Genomic DNA, 19,580 nt, shown 5'->3' on the forward strand with positions numbered 1-19,580 from the left:
GAGGTTCCTCCAATTGAAATTTAAGCTGTATTCGTTTCTGTGACCTTCAGAATATTCAGCAGCGACAAAGCATCCAGAGACATATACATGTATACAGGAGACGCGTACATTGTATACAGGAGACGCTACATGTATACAGGAGACGCGTACATTGGTATACAGGAGACGCGTACATTGTATCCAGGAGACGCGTACATTGTATCCAGGAGACGCGTACATTGTATCCAGGAGAGCCGTACATTGTATCCAGGAGACGCGTACATTGTATACAGGAGACGCGTACATTGTATACAGGAGACGCGTACATTGTATACAGCCCAGAGATCATAGGGAGAGAACACAATGATGTGCAGAGATTGCATAGAGAAGAACTTACTATACAACCCGAACTTCTCCCACCCTCCCCGTCCTACGAGGGCGGCCTCTCCTCCCCACCCTCCCCGTCCTACGAGGCCGCCTCTCCTCCCACCCTCCCCGTCCTACGAGGGCGGCCTCTCCTCCCACCTCCCCGTCCTACGAGGCGGCCTCTCCTCCCCACCCTCCCCGTCCTACGAGGGCGGCCTCTCACCACCTCCCCGTCCTACGAGGGCGGCCTCTCCTCCCACCCTCCCCGTCCTACGAGGGCGGCCTCTCCTCCCACCTCCCCGTCCTACGAGGGCCGCCTCTCCTCCACCCTCCCCGTCCTACGAGGGCGGCCTCTCCTCCCACCTCCCCGTCCTACGAGGGCGGCCTCTCCTCCCACCCTCCCGTCCTACGAGGGCGGCCTCTCCTCCCACCTCCCCGTCCTACGAGGGCGGCCTCTCCTCCCACCCTCCCCGTCCTACGAGGGCGGCCTCTCCTCCCACCCTCCCCGTCCTACGAGGGCGGCCTCTCCTCCCACCCTCCCCGTCCACGGGCCTCCTCCCCACCTCCCCGTCCTACGAGGGCCGCCTCTCCTCCCACCCTCCCCGTCCTACGAGGGCGGCCTCTCCTCCCACCTCCCCGTCCTACGAGGGCGGCCTCTCCCTCCCACCCTCCCCGTCCTACGAGGGCGGCCTCTCCTCCCACCTCCCCGTCCTTACGAGGGCGGCCTCTCCTCCCCACCCTCCCCGTCCTACGAGGGCGGCCTCTCCTCCACCTCCCCGTCTACGAGGGCGGCCTCTCCTCCCACCCTCCCGTCCTACGAGGGCGGCCTCTCCTCCCACCTCCCCGTCCTACGAGGGCGGCCTCTCCTCCCACCCTCCCCGTCCTACGAGGGGCGGCCTCTCCTCCCACCCTCCCCGTCCTACGAGGGCGGCCTCTCCTCCCACCTCCCCGTCCTACGAGGGCGGCCTCTCCTCCCACCCTCCCCGTCCTACGAGGGCCGCCTCTCCTCCCACCCTCCCCGTCCTACGAGGGCCGCCTCTCCTCCCACCCTCCCCGTCCTACGAGGGCGGCCTCTCCTCCCACCCCCCCGTCCTACGAGGGCCGCCTCTCCTCCCACCCTCCCGTCCCTACGAGGGAGGCCTCTCCTCCCACCCTCCCCGTCCTACGAGGGCGGCCTCTCCTCCCACCTCCCCGTCCTACGAGGGCGGCCTCTCCTCCCACCCTCCCCGTCCTACGAGGGCGGCCTCTCCTCCCACCTCCCCGTCCTACGAGGGCGGCCTCTCCTCCCACCCTCCCCGTCCTACGAGGGCCCGCCTCTCCTCCCACCCTCCCGTCCTACGAGGGCCGCCTCTCCTCCCACCCTCCCCGTCCTACGAGGGAGGCCTCTCCTCCCACCCTCCCCGTCCTACGAGGGAGGCCTCTCCTCCCACCCTCCCCGTCCTACGAGGGAGGCCTCTCCTCCCACCCTCCCCGTCCTACGAGGGAGGCCTCTCCTCTCACAATTCTCCGAGCTACGGAAGCCTCTCCAATCCCAAATCCTTCCAAAACTTCACCAACTGCTAATCATAGGCTTAAAGCGGCATAAACCCAAAACTAAAATGTATTAAAATTACAGCTCTTAGATGTGACGGCTGCATCCTTTTTTCTGGTATTTGTTACTACAATAACTTACAAAAGTAAGTACACCCTCAGTGACATTAGTGTAAATCTTTTCTTCTCTCTTTTCATGTGACAACACTGAAGAAATGACACTTGTCTACAATGTAAAGTAGTGAGTGTACAGCTTGTATAACAGTGTAAATTTCCTGTCCCCTCAAAATCACTCAACACACAGCCATTTAATGTCAAAACCGCTGGCAACAAAAGTCAGTACACCCCTAAGTGAAAATCTCCAAATTGGGCCCAATTAGCCATTTTCCCTCCCCGGTGTCATGTGACTTGTTAGTGTTACAAGGTCTCAGGTGTGAATGGGGAGCAGGTGTGTTAAATTTGGTGTTATCGCTCTCACTCTCTCATACTGGTCACTGGAAGTACAACATGGCACCTCATGGCAAAGAACTCTCTGAGGATCTGAAGATAAGAATTGTCGCTCTACATAAAGATGGCCTAGGCTATAAGAAGATTGCCAAGACCTGAAACTGAGCTGCAGCACGGTGGCCAAGACCATACAGCGGTATAACAGGACAGGTTCCCCTCAGAATAGGCCTCGCCATGGTCCACCAAAGAAGTTGAGGTCACGTGCTCAGCGTCATATCCAGAGGTTGTCTTTGGGAAATAGACGTATGAGTGCTGCCAGCATTGCTGCAGAGGTTGTAGGGGTGGGGGGGGGGGGGGGGGTCAAGCCTGTCAGTGCTCAGACCATACGCCGCACACTGCATCAAATTGGTCTGCATGGCTGTCATCCCAGAAGGAAGCCTCTTCTAAAGATGATGCACAAGAAAGACCACAAACAGTTTGCTGAAGACAAGTAGACTAAGGACATGGTTTACTGGAACCACGTCCTGTGGTCTGATGAGACCAAGATAAAGGTATTGGTGTCAGATGGTGACAAGCGTGTGTGGGGGCAACCAGGTGAGGAGGACAAAGACAAGTGTGTCTTGTCTACAGTCAGGCATGGTGGTGGGAGTGTCATGGTCTGGGGCTGCATGAGTGCTGCCGGCACTGGGGGGCTACAGATCATTGAGGGGACCATGAATGCCAACATGTACTGTGACATACTGAAGCAGAGCATGATCCCCCTCCCTTCAGAGACTGGACCGCAGGGCAGTATTCCAACATGATAATCACCCCAAACACACCTCCAACACCACCACTGCCTTGCTAAAGAAGCTGAAGGTAAAGGTGATGGACTGGCCAAGCATGTCTCCAGACCTAAACCCTATTGATCATCTGTGGGACATCCTCAAACGGAAGGTAGAGGAGCGCAAGGTCTCCAACATCCACCAGCTCTGTGATGTCATCATGGGAGGGGAAGAGGACTCCAGTGGTGACCTGTGAGCTCTGGTGACCTCCATGCCCAAGAGAGTGAAGGCATTGCTGAAAATAATGGCGGCCACACAAAATATTGACACTTTGGGTCAATTTGGACATTTTCACTTAGGAGGTGTACTGACTTTTGTGAGATACTGTATACCTTCTCCTGGTGATCCTGCCAGCAAGTCTGATGCATTTCAACTTCCATTAACAGAACAAGCTGTCCAGACAAAATAGCAGTTAAGTGGGCTGGGGCCATGTGTCATTCTATGGCATTGTCTGAGTGGCCCTTGGGGCCACTTCAGATACTAAAGCTGGGTACACACTATTAGTGTAAAAAAAAAAAAAAAAAAACACAAACACTGTCAGCTTTGGTCAGAGCCGCTGTACTAACCATGCAAGGTTAGTTCAGTGACCTCCCCCACTGAGTTGTTGGGTTCTGACAGGGGGACACGGGCAGAATGTCAGCTGTTCTTTTTTTATTTTGAATACTCTCTGACCCTCTCCTGTATCACGTCTGCAGTCGCTGACCCTCTCCTGTATCACGTCTGCAGTCGCTGACCCTCTCCTTTATCACGTCTGCAGTCGCTGACCCTCTCCTGTATCACGTCTGCAGTCGCTGACCCATCTCCTGTATCACGTCTGCAGTCGCTGACCCTCTCCTTTATCACGTCTGCAGTCGCTGACCCTCTCCTTTATCACGTCTGCAGTCTCTGACCCTCTCCTATATCACGTCTGCAGTCTCTGACCTCTGACCCTCTCCTGTATCACGTCTGCAGTCTCTGACCCTCTCCTGTATCACGTCTGCAGTCTCTGACCCTCTCCTGTATCACGTCTGCAGTCTCTGACCCTCTCCTGTATCACGTCTGCAGTCTCTGACCCTCTCCTGTATCACGTCTGCAGTCGCTGACCCTCTCCTTTATCACGTCTGCAGTCTGCTGACCCTCTCCTTTATCACGTCTGCAGTCTCTGACCCTCTCCTATATCACGTCTGCAGTCTCTGACCTCTGACCCTCTCCTGTATCACGTCTGCAGTCTCTGACCCTCTCCTGTATCACGTCTGCAGTCTCTGACCCTCCTCCTGTATCACGTCTGCAGTCTCTGACCCTCTCCTGTATCACGTCTGCAGTCTCTGACCCTCTCCTGTATCACGTCTGCAGTCTCTGACCCTCTCCTGTATCACGTCTGCAGTCTCTGACCCTCTCCTGTATCACGTCTGCAGTCTCTGACCCTCTCCTGTATCACGTCTGCAGTCTCTGACCCTCTCCTGTATCACGTCTGCAGTCTCTGACCCTCTCCTGTATCACGTCTGCAGTCTCTGACCCTCTCCTGTATCACGTCTGCAGTCTCTGACCTCTGACCCTCTCCTGTATCACGTCTGCAGTCTCTGACCCTCTCCTGTATCACGTCTGCAGTCTCTGACCCTCTCCTGTATCACGTCTGCAGTCTCTGACCCTCTCCTGTATCACGTCTGCAGTCTCTGACCTCTGACCCTCTCCTGTATCACGTCTGCAGTCTCTGACCCTCTCCTGTATCACGTCTGCAGTCTCTGACCCTCTCCTGTATCACGTCTGCAGTCTCTGACCCTCTCCTGTATCACGTCTGCAGTCTCTGACCCTCTCCTGTATCACATCTGCAGTCTCTGACCCTCTCCTGTATCACGTCTGCAGTCTCTGACCCCTCTCCTGTATCCCGTCTGCAGTCTCTGACCATCTCTTGCACCTGCTATCCATCGAGACACTGCAGTGCAGTGCTTTGCAGGCAATTTTTCCCTGCAAATTATGTGCATTTATTTTTTATTCTTTAGGGCAGCACACACATATATAAATGGGGTGTTAATGCTCACCCTGACACCAAACATCCCCCCCCCTAACAAAAATAAAAAAACCTGCACTATTTTTTCCAAAACATGCCAAAATGTTACTGCTCCTCCTGACGATCTGCAGCACAGCTGCAATCAGAAACAAAAAGGTCTATGCAATGCAGCACACTGCAGTATAATGGTGCAGCAGCCCATGCATGCAACGCCGGTCTAATGTTCCCAGGAACAGCTCCTCCTATCCTGAGAACAGCAATCTGCATTCCAGCTGAGAACTCGGAGCGCCCGCCTGTGCTGCCAGCTGCACCCATCACTCCGCGTTATAAATGTGTGATGAAGAAATGAAAAGGCTTAAAATGTTATTTAAAAAAAAAAAAAAAAATCATTCAATTCGATTTAAAGAGGAAGTAAACCCTGATGGGTGTTACTTCCTCTTTCATTCCCTGCAAAGGTAAAGCATAATGGACTAACAATGCATCCCATCGCATCGCATAGTAGTCCATTATGTGTCACTTACCTGACACAGGAGCCAGCGAAGTCACCGCTGTCCCCTGTAGTCCGCCGCATCCATCTTCTCAGTGGGTCTCGCTGCTCTGCCGCTGTCATTCGGCGAAGCCGCGATGACGTCACTCCCGCGCATGCGCATGGGAGCCGCCACTCGCGGCATATCGCCATTGACTGCGGTGCGCTCAGTGCCTGTCTTTTGGCAAATATCTCCTAAACCATGTAGGTTTAGGAGATATGTCTTGGACCTACAGGTAAGCCTTAATCTAGGCTTACCCGTAGGTCAAAGTGTGTTGTAAGTATTTACAACCCCTTTAAGCCAATTGCTAAAATCTCATCGAAATTAAACACGTTCATGTCATCTGAAATATCTTAACCCCTCAAGGAGCCGGACCTTTTTCTGACATTTGTTGTTCACAAGATTAAATCTGTATTTTTTGCTAGCAAATTACTTTTAACCCCCAAACATTATACAATATATTACCAAAAGTATTGGGACACCTGCCTTTACACACACACACACACACACACACACACACACACACACACACACACACACACACCACATTTAATGGCATCCCAGTCTTAGCCCTTGTACACACGGTCGGAGAATCCATCGGAATGTGTCCTATCGGACCGTGTTGTCGGATAATCCAACTATGTGTGGTCTGCATCGGACTGATTCCGTTGGACCCAATTTTTCAACTTGTTGGAAATATTTCCCGACCAACTGGGCCGGTCGGACGTAATCCGATCATGTGTAGAGAATTTTGATCGGACCAAGTGCCACGCATGCTCAGTTCAAATTCCTACATCTAAGCTATTGGCTACTAGCCTGAACGTAGTCCCGTCGTAACGAAATTACGTCATCACGTTCTGAACGATCGGATTTTTCGACAACTTTGTCCGACCGTGTGTATGCAACAGTTTCGGACCAAAATCCGACGGATTTGGTTGTCGAAATCTCCGACCCGTGTGTACAGGGGCTTAGTCCGGAGGGTTCAATATTGAGTTGGCCCTTTTCAGCTATAACAGCTTCACCTCTCCTGGGAAGGCCGTCCACAAGGTTTAGGAGGGTGTCTATGGGGAGGTTTTACCATCCTTCCAGAAGAGCATTTGTGGGGTCAGGCACTGAATGAATGAGTGACTTGTATAGCCCACCTATACTAACTGAATCGCCTCAGGGCGCTTTCTTGCCACTGGTGTCCATCTGCAGCTTTTTACGCAGTCCTTTAACCTGTAGGGTCCCAACACATTTAACATTGACATACACATATTATGGCCAATTTTTTTGGACAGTGTCTAATTAACCTACCTGCATGTCTTTGGAGTGTAGGAGGAAACCGGAGTACCTGGAGGAACCCACACAGGCACAGGGAGAACATGCAAACTCCAGGCAGATAGCGTCGTGGTCAGGATTTAAACCAGCAACCCTATTGCTGCTAGGTGAAAGTGCTAACCACTACACCACTGTGCTGCCCTCATGCACTGATGTTGGATGAAAAGGCCTGGCTCGCAGTCTCCGCTCTAATTCATCCCAAAGGTGTATTGGGTTGAGGTCAGGACTCTGTGCAGGCCAGTCAAGTTCCTCCACCCCAAATTCTCTCAGCCACGTCTTTATGCACCTTGCTTTGTGCACTGGTCCAAATCATTTGGTGGAGGGGGAGGGGGATTATGATGGGGGGTTGTTTTTGGCCCCTTAGTTCCAGTGAAGTGAACTCTTAAAGGTGTCAGCATACCAAGACATTTTGGACAATTTCATGTCTCCAAATTTGTGATAACAGTTTGGGGACGGCCCCTTCCTGTTCCAGCATGACTGCCCACCAGTGCACAAAGCAAGGTCCATAAAGACATGGATAATCGAGTTTGGGGTGGGAGGAACTTGACTGCCTGCACAGAGTCCTGACCTCAACCCAATAGAACACCTTCGGGATGAATTAAAGTGGAGACTACAAGCCAGGCCATCTCATCCAACATTAGTGCCTGACCTTACAGATGCTCTTCTGGAAGAATTGGTCAAACATTCCCATAGACACCCTCCTAAACCTTGTGGACGGCCTTCCCAGAAGAGGTGAAGCTGTTATAGCTGCAAAGGGCCAACGCAATACTGAACCCTTCCGGACTAAGACTGGGTGTCATTAAATATCATGTGTGTGTAAAGGCCGGTGTCCCAATACATATACTAATATATATATATATATATATATATATATATATATATATATATATATATATATATACATACACACACACACACACTAAAATGCTGGTCATTGCAATAATTTTTTTGTCACTTTTTTTGCACAGCCGTCTTTAAAAAGTATTTTTTTGGAGAAAAAAAAAATACAAATTTGATGAATTATGAAACACAAATATTTCTTTGTATAATATTAAAGATAATGTTGCACCGAGTAACTAAATACCTAACATGTCAGGTGTTATAATTGCGCACGCTCATGGAATGGCATCAAACTACGGTACTTTAAAGATTTCTATAGGTGACGCTTTAAACATTTTTACAGGTTACCGATTTACAGTTACAGAGGAGATCTAGTGCTAGAATTATCGCTCTCGCTCAGACATTTGCAGCGATACCTCACGTGTGATGCAAATATCATTTACATATGCGAGTCTGACCTAAGTATGCATTCACTACTGTGTGAGAACTTGGGGGTGCTAAATAAAATAAATAAAAAAAAAACCACTGGACCCCCCCTCTACACCCCAGATATCTCCCCCCGGCACTCTGACCCCCCTCTACACCCCAGATATCTCCCCCCGGCACTCTGACCCCCCTCTACACCCCAGATATCTCCCCCCGGCACTCTGACCCCCCTCTACACCCCAGATATCTCCCCCCGGCACTCTGACCCCCCTCTACACCCCAGATATCTCCCCCCGGCACTCTGACCCCCCTCTACACCCCAGATATCTCCCCCCGGCACTCTGACCCCCTCTACACCCCAGATATCTCCCCCGGCACTCTGACCCCCCTCTACACCCCAGGATATCTCCCCCCGGCACTCTGACCCCCCTCTACACCCCAGATATCTCCCCCCGGCACTCTGACCCCCCTCTACACCCCAGATATCTCCCCCCGGCACTCTGACCCCCCTCTACACCCCAGATATCTCCCCCCGGCACTCTGACCCCCCTCTACACCCCAGATATCTCCCCCGGCACTCTGACCCCCCTCTACACCCCAGATATCTCCCCCCGGCACTCTGACCCCCCTCTACACCCCAGATATCTCCCCCCGGCACTCTGACCCCCTCTACACCCCAGATATCTCCCCCCGGCACTCTGACCCCCTCTACACCCCAGATATCTCCCCCCGGCACTCTGACCCCCTCTACACCCCAAAGATCCATGTTCAGGCTTAGTAGAGCCACAGAATCAGTACATTCCTTTCTGACAGACCTGCCTGTCTTCTGAACAATCGGAAGATGAGCTGATTTACTCCCGCAGTGTCCAATCACAGCGGGTGCGTGTTGCTGGGGGTGTGTGCACGCACCAAACCCAGAAGAGTCAGATCGCATACTGGGTACGTGATCGTCACAGAGTGACCGCCCTGCCGCAGGGCGATACACAAGTGGTTAACGTCACTTTAGTTCTAGAGCCAAATAAGGCGACGGTGTCGCTGCGATCGTCCATGAAAATTGTTCTGCAACACAAAAAAAGTGCTTTTAAGCGGAGAAGAAGATAAGTTGTAGAAAACCGCGAGCAGGGTGGTGTTTGAGGTCCCTCCTGCAATAACAAACACTTACCTGCTTGCTCCAGTCTTCTACTGAGTGCATGCTGATGTGGTCACACGCAGCTCATCCTGCATTCTTTGGTACTCTCAGGCCATGCTGAAATGACGGATTCTCGTGTGCATGTGCGGGATGACGTCATTCCACCACCGACCAATCAGAAGGCTGGAAAACCCAGTGCCCGGAGAGAAGATGACAGTGACCGGCGAGGGATTTAACTGCCACATAGCTCTGCTTTAAAGACAGTCTCGAGCATGTTACTTAACCTCTTCAACACCGGGCACTTTTATCCCCTTTCTGCCCAGGCCAATTTTCAGCTTTCAGCGTTGTCACACTTTGAATGACAATTACGCGGTCATGCTACACTGTACCCAAACTACATTTTTATCTTTCACACAAATAGGATTACTTTCTGTGGTATTTAATCACAGCTGGTTTTTATTTTGTGCTTAAAAAAATAAAAAAAATGAAAGTTTTGATGGCTGTAAAGAAGAGAAGACTGCAGATAAACAGGTGCAACTTATGTAGGAGGATTTGTATATCACCTGAGGCCAGTCACCTGACTGGGGATATGGAGGGTTTACAACCACTTATAGGATTTGTAGATTTTTAAAGAACCTCTCCCCACTGTACAGCATTTTTTTTTGCATTGCTCCCCCCATAGCTGGGCCCGGCTTCTTGTCTGACATTCTTTTACCTTTATAAATATACCTCTGGGTGCAAAGGTGTAAAAATAACAAAAAATGCTTCTTTACATTTGGAGACATTGCCAGCTTGTAACAGAGAACATGAGCAAGGAATTTATAAAAAACTGAATATCAAATGAAAGTTATAAATCCCGACGTGGAATGATTTAGCTGGGAAATTGGGCGTCAGAGGCACCCTGAGGGATATGATGGGGGGGGGGGGGGGGGTATCTGGACTTCTATGAAAGGGTTAAAGAAGACCACTGGAAACCACCATTGTTATATAAACAGAAGAATCACAAAACAAGAAATCTATAAACAAATCTGCAATTTTGTTTCAAATGTTTATAAATAACTGTCACCTGAAAGACGGCAGTCACGTGACCCAGCCGTCACTCCCTCCTCACATTGCACACACTGCCACCTTGCTGTCAGGAGTAGGTATTACATGCAGTTCTATGTATGTAGATATGCCAAGCACCACCACACTGCAGAATCCCCAGCCACCTCTCGGGACCACCCCGCTCCCCCCATGGCCCCCACTAGCATCCCTCCTCCCCCAGTATCAGCACCCCTCCACAGAACTCTGAGCACACCCCTCCTCCTCCAGGGACCCCCACATTCCTTTCCTTGCCACAGGGACCCCCTGCACTGCCCCAGGACCCCATTCCTCCCCCAAGGAATTCAGGGCACACCTTTCCTCCCCCCAGGGACCACCAGCACTCCATTCCTCTTCCCCCCCCCCCCCATGGACCCCCAGCACTCCCATTCCTCTCTCCCCCCATGGACCCCCAGCACTCCATTCCTCTCCTCCCCCCCCATGGATCCCCAGAACTCCATTCCTCTCCTCCCCCCCCCCCATGGATCCCCAGCACTCCATTCCTCTCCTCCCCCCCCCCATGGATCCCCAGCACTCCATTCCTCTCCTCCCCCTCCCCCCCCCATGGATCCCCAGCACTCCATTCCTCTCCTCCCCCTCCCCCCCCATGGATCCCCAGCACTCCATTCCTCTCCTCCCCCTTCCCCCCATGGACCCCCAGCACTCCATTCCTCTCCCCCCTTCGCCCCCCCATGCAACTCCATTCCTCCCCCCATGGACCCCCAGCACTCCATTCCTCCCCCCATGGACCCCCAGCACTCCATTTCTCCCCCCATGGACCCCCAGCACTCCATTCCTCCCCCCATGGACCCCACACTCCTCTCCTCCCCCCATGGACCCCCAGCACTCCTCTCCTCCCCCCATGGACCCCCAGCACTCCTCTCATCCCCCCATGGACCCCCAGCACTCCTCTCCTCCCCCCATGGACCCCCAGCACTCCATTCCTCTTCTCCCCCCATGGACCCCAGCACTCCATTCCTCTTCTCTCCCCCCATGGACCCCCAGCACTCCATTCCTCTTCTCCCCCCATGGACCCCCAGCACTCCATTCCTCTTCTCCCCCCATGGACCCCCAGCACTCCATTCCTCTTCTCCCCCCATGGACCCCCAGCACTCCATTCCTCTTCTCCCCCCATGGACCCCCAGCACTTCATTCCTCTTCTCCCCCCATGGACCCCCAGCACTCTATTCCTCTTCTCCCCCCCATGGACCCCAGCACTCCATTCCCTCCCCCCCCATGGATCCCCAGCACTTCATTCCTCTCCTCCCCCCCCCCCCATGGATCCCCAGCACTCCATTCCTCTCCTCCCCCCCCCCATGGATCCCCAGCACTCCATTCCTCTCTCCCCCCCCCCCCATGGATCCCCAGCACTCCATTCCTCTCCTCCCCCTCCCCCCCCATGGATCCCCAGCACTCCATTCCTTCCTCCCCCTCCCCCCCATGGATCCCAGCACTCATTCCCTCTCCTCCCCCTCCCCCCATGGATCCCCAGCACTCCATTCCTCTCCTCCCCCTCCCCCCCCATGGATCCCCAGCACTCCATTCCTCTCCTCCCCCTCCCCCCCCATGGACCCCCAGCACTCCATTCCTCTCTCCCCCTCCCCCCCATGGACCCCCAGCACTCCATTCCTCTCCTCCCCCTCCCCCCCATGGATCCCCAGCACTCCATCCTCTCCTCCCCCTCCCCCCCCATGGATCCCCAGCACTCCATTCCTCTCCTCCCCCTCCCCCCCATGGACCCCCAGCACTCCATCCTCCCCCCATGGACCCCCAGCACTCCCTCATCCTCCCCCCATGGACCCCCAGCACTCCTCTTCTCCCCCCATGGACCCCCAGCACTCCATTCCTCTTCTCCCCCATGACCCCCAGCACTCCATTCCTCTTCTCCCCCCCCATGGACCCCCAGCACTCCATTCCTCTTCTTCCCCCCATGGACCCCCAGCACTCCATTCCTCTTCTCCCCCCCATGGACCCCCAGCACTCCATTCCTCTTCTCCCCCCCATGGACCCCCAGCACTCCATTCCTCTTCTCCCCCCCATGGACCCCCAGCACTCCATTCCTCTTCTCCCCCCCATGGACCCCCAGCACTCCATTCCTCTTCTCCCCCCCATGGACCCCCAGCACTCCATTCCTCTTCTCCCCCCCATGGACCCCCAGCACTCCATTCCTCTTCTCCCCCCATGGACCCCCAGCACTCATTCCTCTCTCCCCCCCATGGACCGCCAGCACTCCATTCCTCTCTCCCCCCTGGACCCCAGCACCCCCCATGGACCCCCACCTCCATTCCTCTCCTCCCCCCATGGACCCGCCAGCACCCCATTCCTCTCCTCCCCCCCATGGACCCCAGCACTCCATTCCTCTCCTCCCCCCATGGACCGCCAGCACTCCATTCCTCTCCTCCCCCCATGGACCGCCAGCACTCCATTCCTCTCCTCCCCCCATGGACCGCCTGCACTCCATTCCTCTCCTCCCCCCATGGACCGCCAGCACTCCATTCCTCTCCTCCCCCATGGACCGCCAGCACTCCATTCCTCTCCTCCCCCCCATGGACCGCCAGCACTCCATTCCTCTCCTCCCCCCCATGGACCGCCAGCACTCCATTCCTCTCCTCCCCCCCATGGACCGCCAGCACTCCATTCCTCTCCTCCCCCCATGGACCGCCAGCACTCCATTCCTCTCTCCCCCCCATGGACCGCCAGCACTCCATTCCTCTCCTCCCCCCATGGACCGCCAGCACTCCATTCCTCTCCTCCCCCATGGACCGCCAGCACTCATTCCTCTCCTCCCCCCGTGGACCGCCAGCACTCCATTCCTCTCCCTCCCCCCATGGACCGCCAGCACTCCATTCCTCTCCTCCCCCCCATGGACCCCCAGCACTCCATTCCTCCCCCATGGACCCCAGCACTCCATTCCTCCCCCCATGGACCCCCAGCACTCCATTCCTCCCCCCATGGACCCCCAGCACTCCATTCCTCTCTCCACCCCAGGCTCTTTCTGCACAGTCACGGATGACGTCACTCCGGTGTGGGCGGTGCCCCCACGTGCAGGGTGACATCTCTCCGGTATAGGTGAGCGCTCACCTGCTGATCTGTATGGCGGAGGCGGCGGGTTCCTTGTGCTGAGACATTTCGTCCTTCTATGGCGGGGGGTGGAGGGAGAGCCGGTGTCCTGCCCGTGGATGCTGAGCCCGGGGGAGGGGTGACACCAGATGGTTCCTCCCACCTCCTTCCAATGAATGAGGGGACACGCCCCCTGTGACAGACTGCAAGGACTGGCTCCGCCCACCCAGGTCAATTCACAAATCGGCAGAATTGTCACTAAAGATAAAAATGTATCCGATCCGTCATTATCAGATCTATTGTATCCAATACTAATAATTATCAGATCTATTGTATCCAATACTAATCATTATCACATCTATTGTATCCAATACTAATAATTATCAGATCTATTGTATCCAATACTAATCATTATCACATCTATTGTATCCAATACTAATCAATATCGCATCTATTGTATCCAATACTAATCAATATCACATCTATTGTATCCAATACTAATCATTATCAGATCTATTGTATCCAATACTAATCATTATCACATCTATTGTATCCAATACTAATCAATATCACATCTATTGTATCCAATACTAATCAATATCACATCTATTGTATCCAATACTAATCATTATCACATCTATTGTATCCAATACTAATCAATATCACATCTATTGTATCCAATACTAATCATTATCACATCTATTGTATCAATACTAATCAATATCACATCTATTGTATCCAATACTAATCATTATCACATCTATTGTATCCAATACTAATCCAATTATTAGTATTGGATACCATAGATGTGATATTGATTAGTACTGGATACAATAGATCTGATAATGATTAGTATTGGATACCACAGATGTGATATTGATTAATATTGGATACAATAGATCTTATATTGATTATAATTGGATACAATAGATCTAATATTGATTAGTAATTGGATATCACATCTATTGTATCCAATACTAATCAATATCACATCTACGGTATCCAATACTAAATATTATCAGATCTATTGTATCCAATACTAATCAATATCACATCTATTGTATCCAATACTAATCATTATCAGATCTATTGTATCCAATACTAATCATTATCAGATCATATTGTATCCAATACTAATCATTATCAGATCTATTGTATCCAATACTAATCAATATCACATCTATTGTATCCAATACTAATCAATATCACATCTATTGTATCCAATACTAATCATTATCACATCTATTGTATCCAATACTAATCAATATCACATCTATTGTATCCAATACTAATCATTATCACATCTATTGTATCCAATACTAATCAATATCACATCTATTGTATCCAATACTAATCATTATCACATCTATTGTATCCAATACTAATCCAATTATTAGTATTGGATACCATAGATGTGATATTGATTAGTACTGGATACAATAGATCTGATAATGATTAGTATTGGATACCACAGATGTGATATTGATTAATATTGGATACAATAGATCTTATAATGATTATAATTGGATACAATAGATCTAATATTGATTAGTATTGGATATCACATCTATTGTATCCAATACTAATCAATATCACATCTACGGTATCCAATACTAAATATTATCAGATCTATTGTATCCAATACTAATCAATATCACATCTATTGTATCCCAATACTAATCATTATCAGATCTATTGTATCCAATACTAATCATTATCAGATCTATTGTATCCAATACTAATCATTATCAGATCTATTGTATCCAATACTAATCAATATCACATCTATTGTATCCAATACTAATCAATATCACATCTATTGTATCCAATACTAATCATTATCAGATCTATTGTATCCAATACTAATCATTATCACATCTATTGTATCCAATACTAATCAATATCACATCTATTGTATCCAATACTAATCAATATCACATCTATTGTATCCAATACTAATCATTATCACATCTATTGTATCCCAATACTAATCAATATCACATCTATTGTATCCAATACTAATCATTATCACATCTACTGTATCCAATACTAATCAATATCACATCTATTGTATCCAATACTAATCATTATCACATCTATTGTATCCAATACTTATCCAATTATTAGTATTGGATACCATAGATGTGATATTGATTAGTACTGGATACAATAGATCTGATAATGATTAGTATTGGATACCACAGATGTGATATTGATTAATATTGGATACAATAGATCTTATATTGATTATAATTGGATACATAGATCTAATATTGATTAGTATTGGATATCACATCTATTGTATCCAATACTAATCAATATCACATCTACGGTATCCAATACTAAATATTATCAGATCTATTGTATCCAATACTAATTAATATCACATCTATTGTATCCAATACTAATCTATTATCAGATCTATTGTATCCAATACTAATCAATATCACATCTATTGTATCCAATACTAATCAATATCACATCTATTGTATCCAATACTAATCATTATCAGATCTATTGTATCCAATACTAATCAATATCACATCTATTGTATCCAATACTAATCATTTTCAGATCTATTGTATCTAATACTAATCATTATCAGATCTATTGTATCTAATACTAATCATTATCAGATCTATTGTATCCAATACTAATCAATATCACATCTATTGTATCCAATACTAATCATTATCAGATCTATTGTATCCAATACTAATCATTATCACATCTATTGTATCCAATACTAATCATTATCACATCTATTGTATCCAATACTAATCATTTTCAGATCTATTGTATCTAATACTAATCATTATCAGATCTATTGTATCCAATACTAATCAATATGAGATCTATTGTATCCAATTATAATCAATATCAGATCTATTGTATCCAATACTAATCATAGAGGAATATCTATCAGTATCAGATTGATTGTATCAAATTAAAATCATTATCAGATCTATTGTATCCAATACTAATCATAGAGGGCTATCAATCATTATCAGATCAGTCTGCATTATAGGGGACAGTGATGCTGAATTGATGGACACAGTGAGGCAGTGATTATGGGCACAGTGAGGCTGCATTGATGGGCACAGTGAGGCTGAATTGATGGGCACAGTGAGGCTGAAAGACTGCATTGATGGGCACAGTGGAGCTGCATTAATGGGCACCGTGAGGCTGTGATTATGGACACAGTGAGGCTGCATTGATGGGCACAGTGAGGCTGCATTGATGAACATGGTGAGGCTGTGATTATGGGCACAGTGAGGCTGCATTGATGAACATAGTGAGTCTGCATGCATGGGCACAGTGATGCTGCATTGATGGGCAAAGTGAGGCTCCACTTTTGGGCAAAGGGAGTCTGCACTGAAGGGCACAGTAATGCTGCATTGATGGGCACAGTGGGGCTGCGATTATGGGCACAGTGATGCTGCAATTATGGGCATACTGAGGCTGCAATGATGAGCATAGTGAGGCTGCATTTATGGGCACAGGGAAGCTGTGATTATGGGCACAGTGAGGCTGCATTAATGGGCACAGTGAGGCTGCATTGATGGGCACAGTGATCCTGCATTGATGAACACTGTGAGACTGCGATTATGGGCATAGTGAGGCTGCATTGATGAACACAGTGAGGCTGCATTGATGAACATAGAGAGTCTGCATTCATGGGCACAGTGATGCTGCATTGATGGGCAAAGTGAGGCTCCAATTCTGGGCAAAGTGAGTCTGCATTGAAGGGCACATTTATTCTGCATTGATAGGCATAGTGAAGCTGTGATTATAGGCACAGTAAGGCTGCAATTATGGGCACAGTGATGCTGCATTGATGGGCACACTGAGGCTGTATTGATGGGCACAGTGAGGCTGCAATTATGGGCACAGTGATACTGCAATTATGGGCACAGTGATGCTGCGATTATGGGCACAGTGAGGCTGTGATTATGGGCACAGTGAGGCTACAATTATGGGTACAGTGAGGCTGTGATTATTGGCACAGTGAGGCTGCATTGATGAACACCGTGAGGCTGCAATTATGGGCACAGTGATGCTGCATTGATGGGCAAAGTGAGGCTCCAATTTTGGCAAAGTGAGTCTGCATTGAAGGGCACAGTAATGCTGCATTGATGGACACAGTGAGGCTGTGATTATGGGCAAAGTGAGGTTGTGATTATGGGCATAGTGATTCTGCATTCATGGGCAAAGTGAGGCTCCAATTTTGGGCAAAGTGAGTCTGCATTGAAGGGCACAGTGATGTAGCATTAATGGACAAAGTAAGGCTCCAATTTTGGACAAAGTGAGTCTGCATTGATGAACAATGTGAGACTGCGATTATGGGCATAGTGAGGCTGCATTGATGAACACAGTGAGGCTGCATTGATGAACATAGAGAGTCTACATTCATGTGCACAGTGATGCTGCATTGATGGGCAAAGTGAGGCTCCAATTCTGGGCAAAGTGAGTCTGCATTGAAGGGCACATTTATGCTGCATTGATGGGCATAGCGAGGCTGTGATTATGGGCACAGTGATGCTGCATTGATGGGCACACTGAGGCTGTATTGATTGGCACAGTGAGGCTGCAATTATGGGCACAGTGATGCTGCATTGATGGGCACAGTGAAGCTGCATTGATGAACACAGTGAGGCTGTGATTATGGGCACAGTACTGCTGCATTGATGAACATAGTGAGGCTGCGATTATGGGCACAGTGAGGTTGCATTGATTGACACAGTGAGGCTGCATTGATAGGCACAGTGACAGTGATGCTGCATTGATAGGCACACCCCCTTTATCTCTCTCTCATCCTCCCTCTCTCTCTTTAATTTAATTTGTTATAACAAAAAATATTTTGCATTTTTATTTATTTATTGTTTATAAAAGGCCCCACCAAAATCCTCAGCACCAGGCCCATGATGTTCTTAATCTGGCCCTGTGTCCCCAGTGTTGTACAGTGTGATCTCAGTACTTCCAGTGTTCCCAGTGTCATCTTCCAGGGCCTTCCAATGTGACCTCCATACCCCCAGTGTTCCCAGTGTCATACAGTGTGATCACAGTACTCAGTACTTCCAGTGTTCCCAGTGTCATCTCCATGTCCCTAGTGATCCTCGTGTCATCTCTCAGTACTTTCCAGTGTCATCTTATTACTTCTGTTGTTCCCAATGTCATCTCCCAGGGCCTTCCAGTGTGACTTTCATACCCCTACGTTTCCAGTGTCATCTCCCAGTGTCCTCCAGTGTGATTTCAGTATTCAGTACTTCCAGCGTCCCCACAGTCATCTTCATACGCCCAGTGTTGCCAACGTCATCTCCCATTTCCTTCCAGTGTGATTTCAGTACTCAGCACTTCCAGTGTCCCAGTGTCCTCCGGTGTGAGCTCAGTACTCCCAGTGTGGTCTAGCCAATTATGCACATACAGTTCTGGCAATAAATTGCCCAAAATTGGAGCCTTACTTTGCCCATCAACGCAGCATCACTGTGCCCATGAATGCAGACTCACTGTGTTCATCAATGCAGCCTCATTGTGCCCATAATCACAGCTTCACTTTGCCCATCAATGCAGCCTCACTGTACCCATCAATGCAGCCTCACTGTGCCCATAATCGCAGCCTCACTGTGCCCATAATCGCAGCCTCACTGTGCCTATAATTGCAGCCTCACTGTGCCCATCAACGCAGCCTCACTGTGCCCATCAACGCAGCCTCACTGTGCCCATCAATGCAGCCTCACTGTGCCTATCAATGTAGACTCACTGTGTTCATCAATTCAGAATCACTGTGCCCATCAATGTAGACTCACTGTGCCCATAGTCGCAGCCTCACTGTGCCCATCAATGCAGCCTCACTATGCCCATCAATACAGCCTCACTGAGCCCATCAATGCAGCATCACTGTGCCCATAATCACAGCCTCACTGTGCCCATCAATCCAGCACCACTGTGTCCTTCATTGCAGACTCACTTTGCCCAAAATTGGAGCCTTACTTTGCCCATCAATACAGAATCACTGTGCCCATGAATGCAGACTTACTGTGTTCATCAATACAGCCTCACTG

At 49.6% G+C, this 19,580-nt stretch overlaps 1 protein-coding gene and 1 long non-coding RNA gene across 5 annotated transcripts in view; one reads left to right on the top strand and one right to left on the bottom strand.

The window, feature by feature from the left end:
* ACOT7 (acyl-CoA thioesterase 7) overlaps positions 1 to 13,676 on the bottom strand; it is a 343,430-nt gene extending 329,754 nt beyond the window's left edge. For 2 of the 4 annotated variants that reach the window (XM_077458311.1, XM_077458309.1), the window contains exon 1: positions 13,540 to 13,675. Coding sequence is in view for 1 of the 4 variants with exons in the window: in XM_077458310.1 (XP_077314436.1) it covers positions 13,540 to 13,586 (47 nt within the window). In the remaining 3 variants the exon portion in view is untranslated. Of the gene's footprint in view, positions 1 to 376; positions 396 to 13,539 lie in introns of those variants that run through there. The other 2 variants (XM_077458310.1, XM_077458313.1) reach the window with 2 other exon arrangements.
* The window catches only part of LOC143934575 (uncharacterized), a 53,080-nt gene continuing 46,962 nt past the window's right edge, over positions 13,463 to 19,580 (top strand). The window contains exon 1 of the long non-coding RNA XR_013263306.1: positions 13,463 to 13,527. This is a non-coding gene — a long non-coding RNA (uncharacterized LOC143934575). The remainder of the gene's footprint in view (positions 13,528 to 19,580) is intronic.

Source organism: Lithobates pipiens, unplaced genomic scaffold, assembly GCF_037356315.1.
Source record: "Lithobates pipiens isolate NorthernLeopardFrog02 unplaced genomic scaffold, aLitPip1_a1.2 Scaffold_27, whole genome shotgun sequence".
Classification (NCBI taxonomy): Eukaryota; Metazoa; Chordata; class Amphibia; order Anura; family Ranidae; genus Lithobates; species Lithobates pipiens.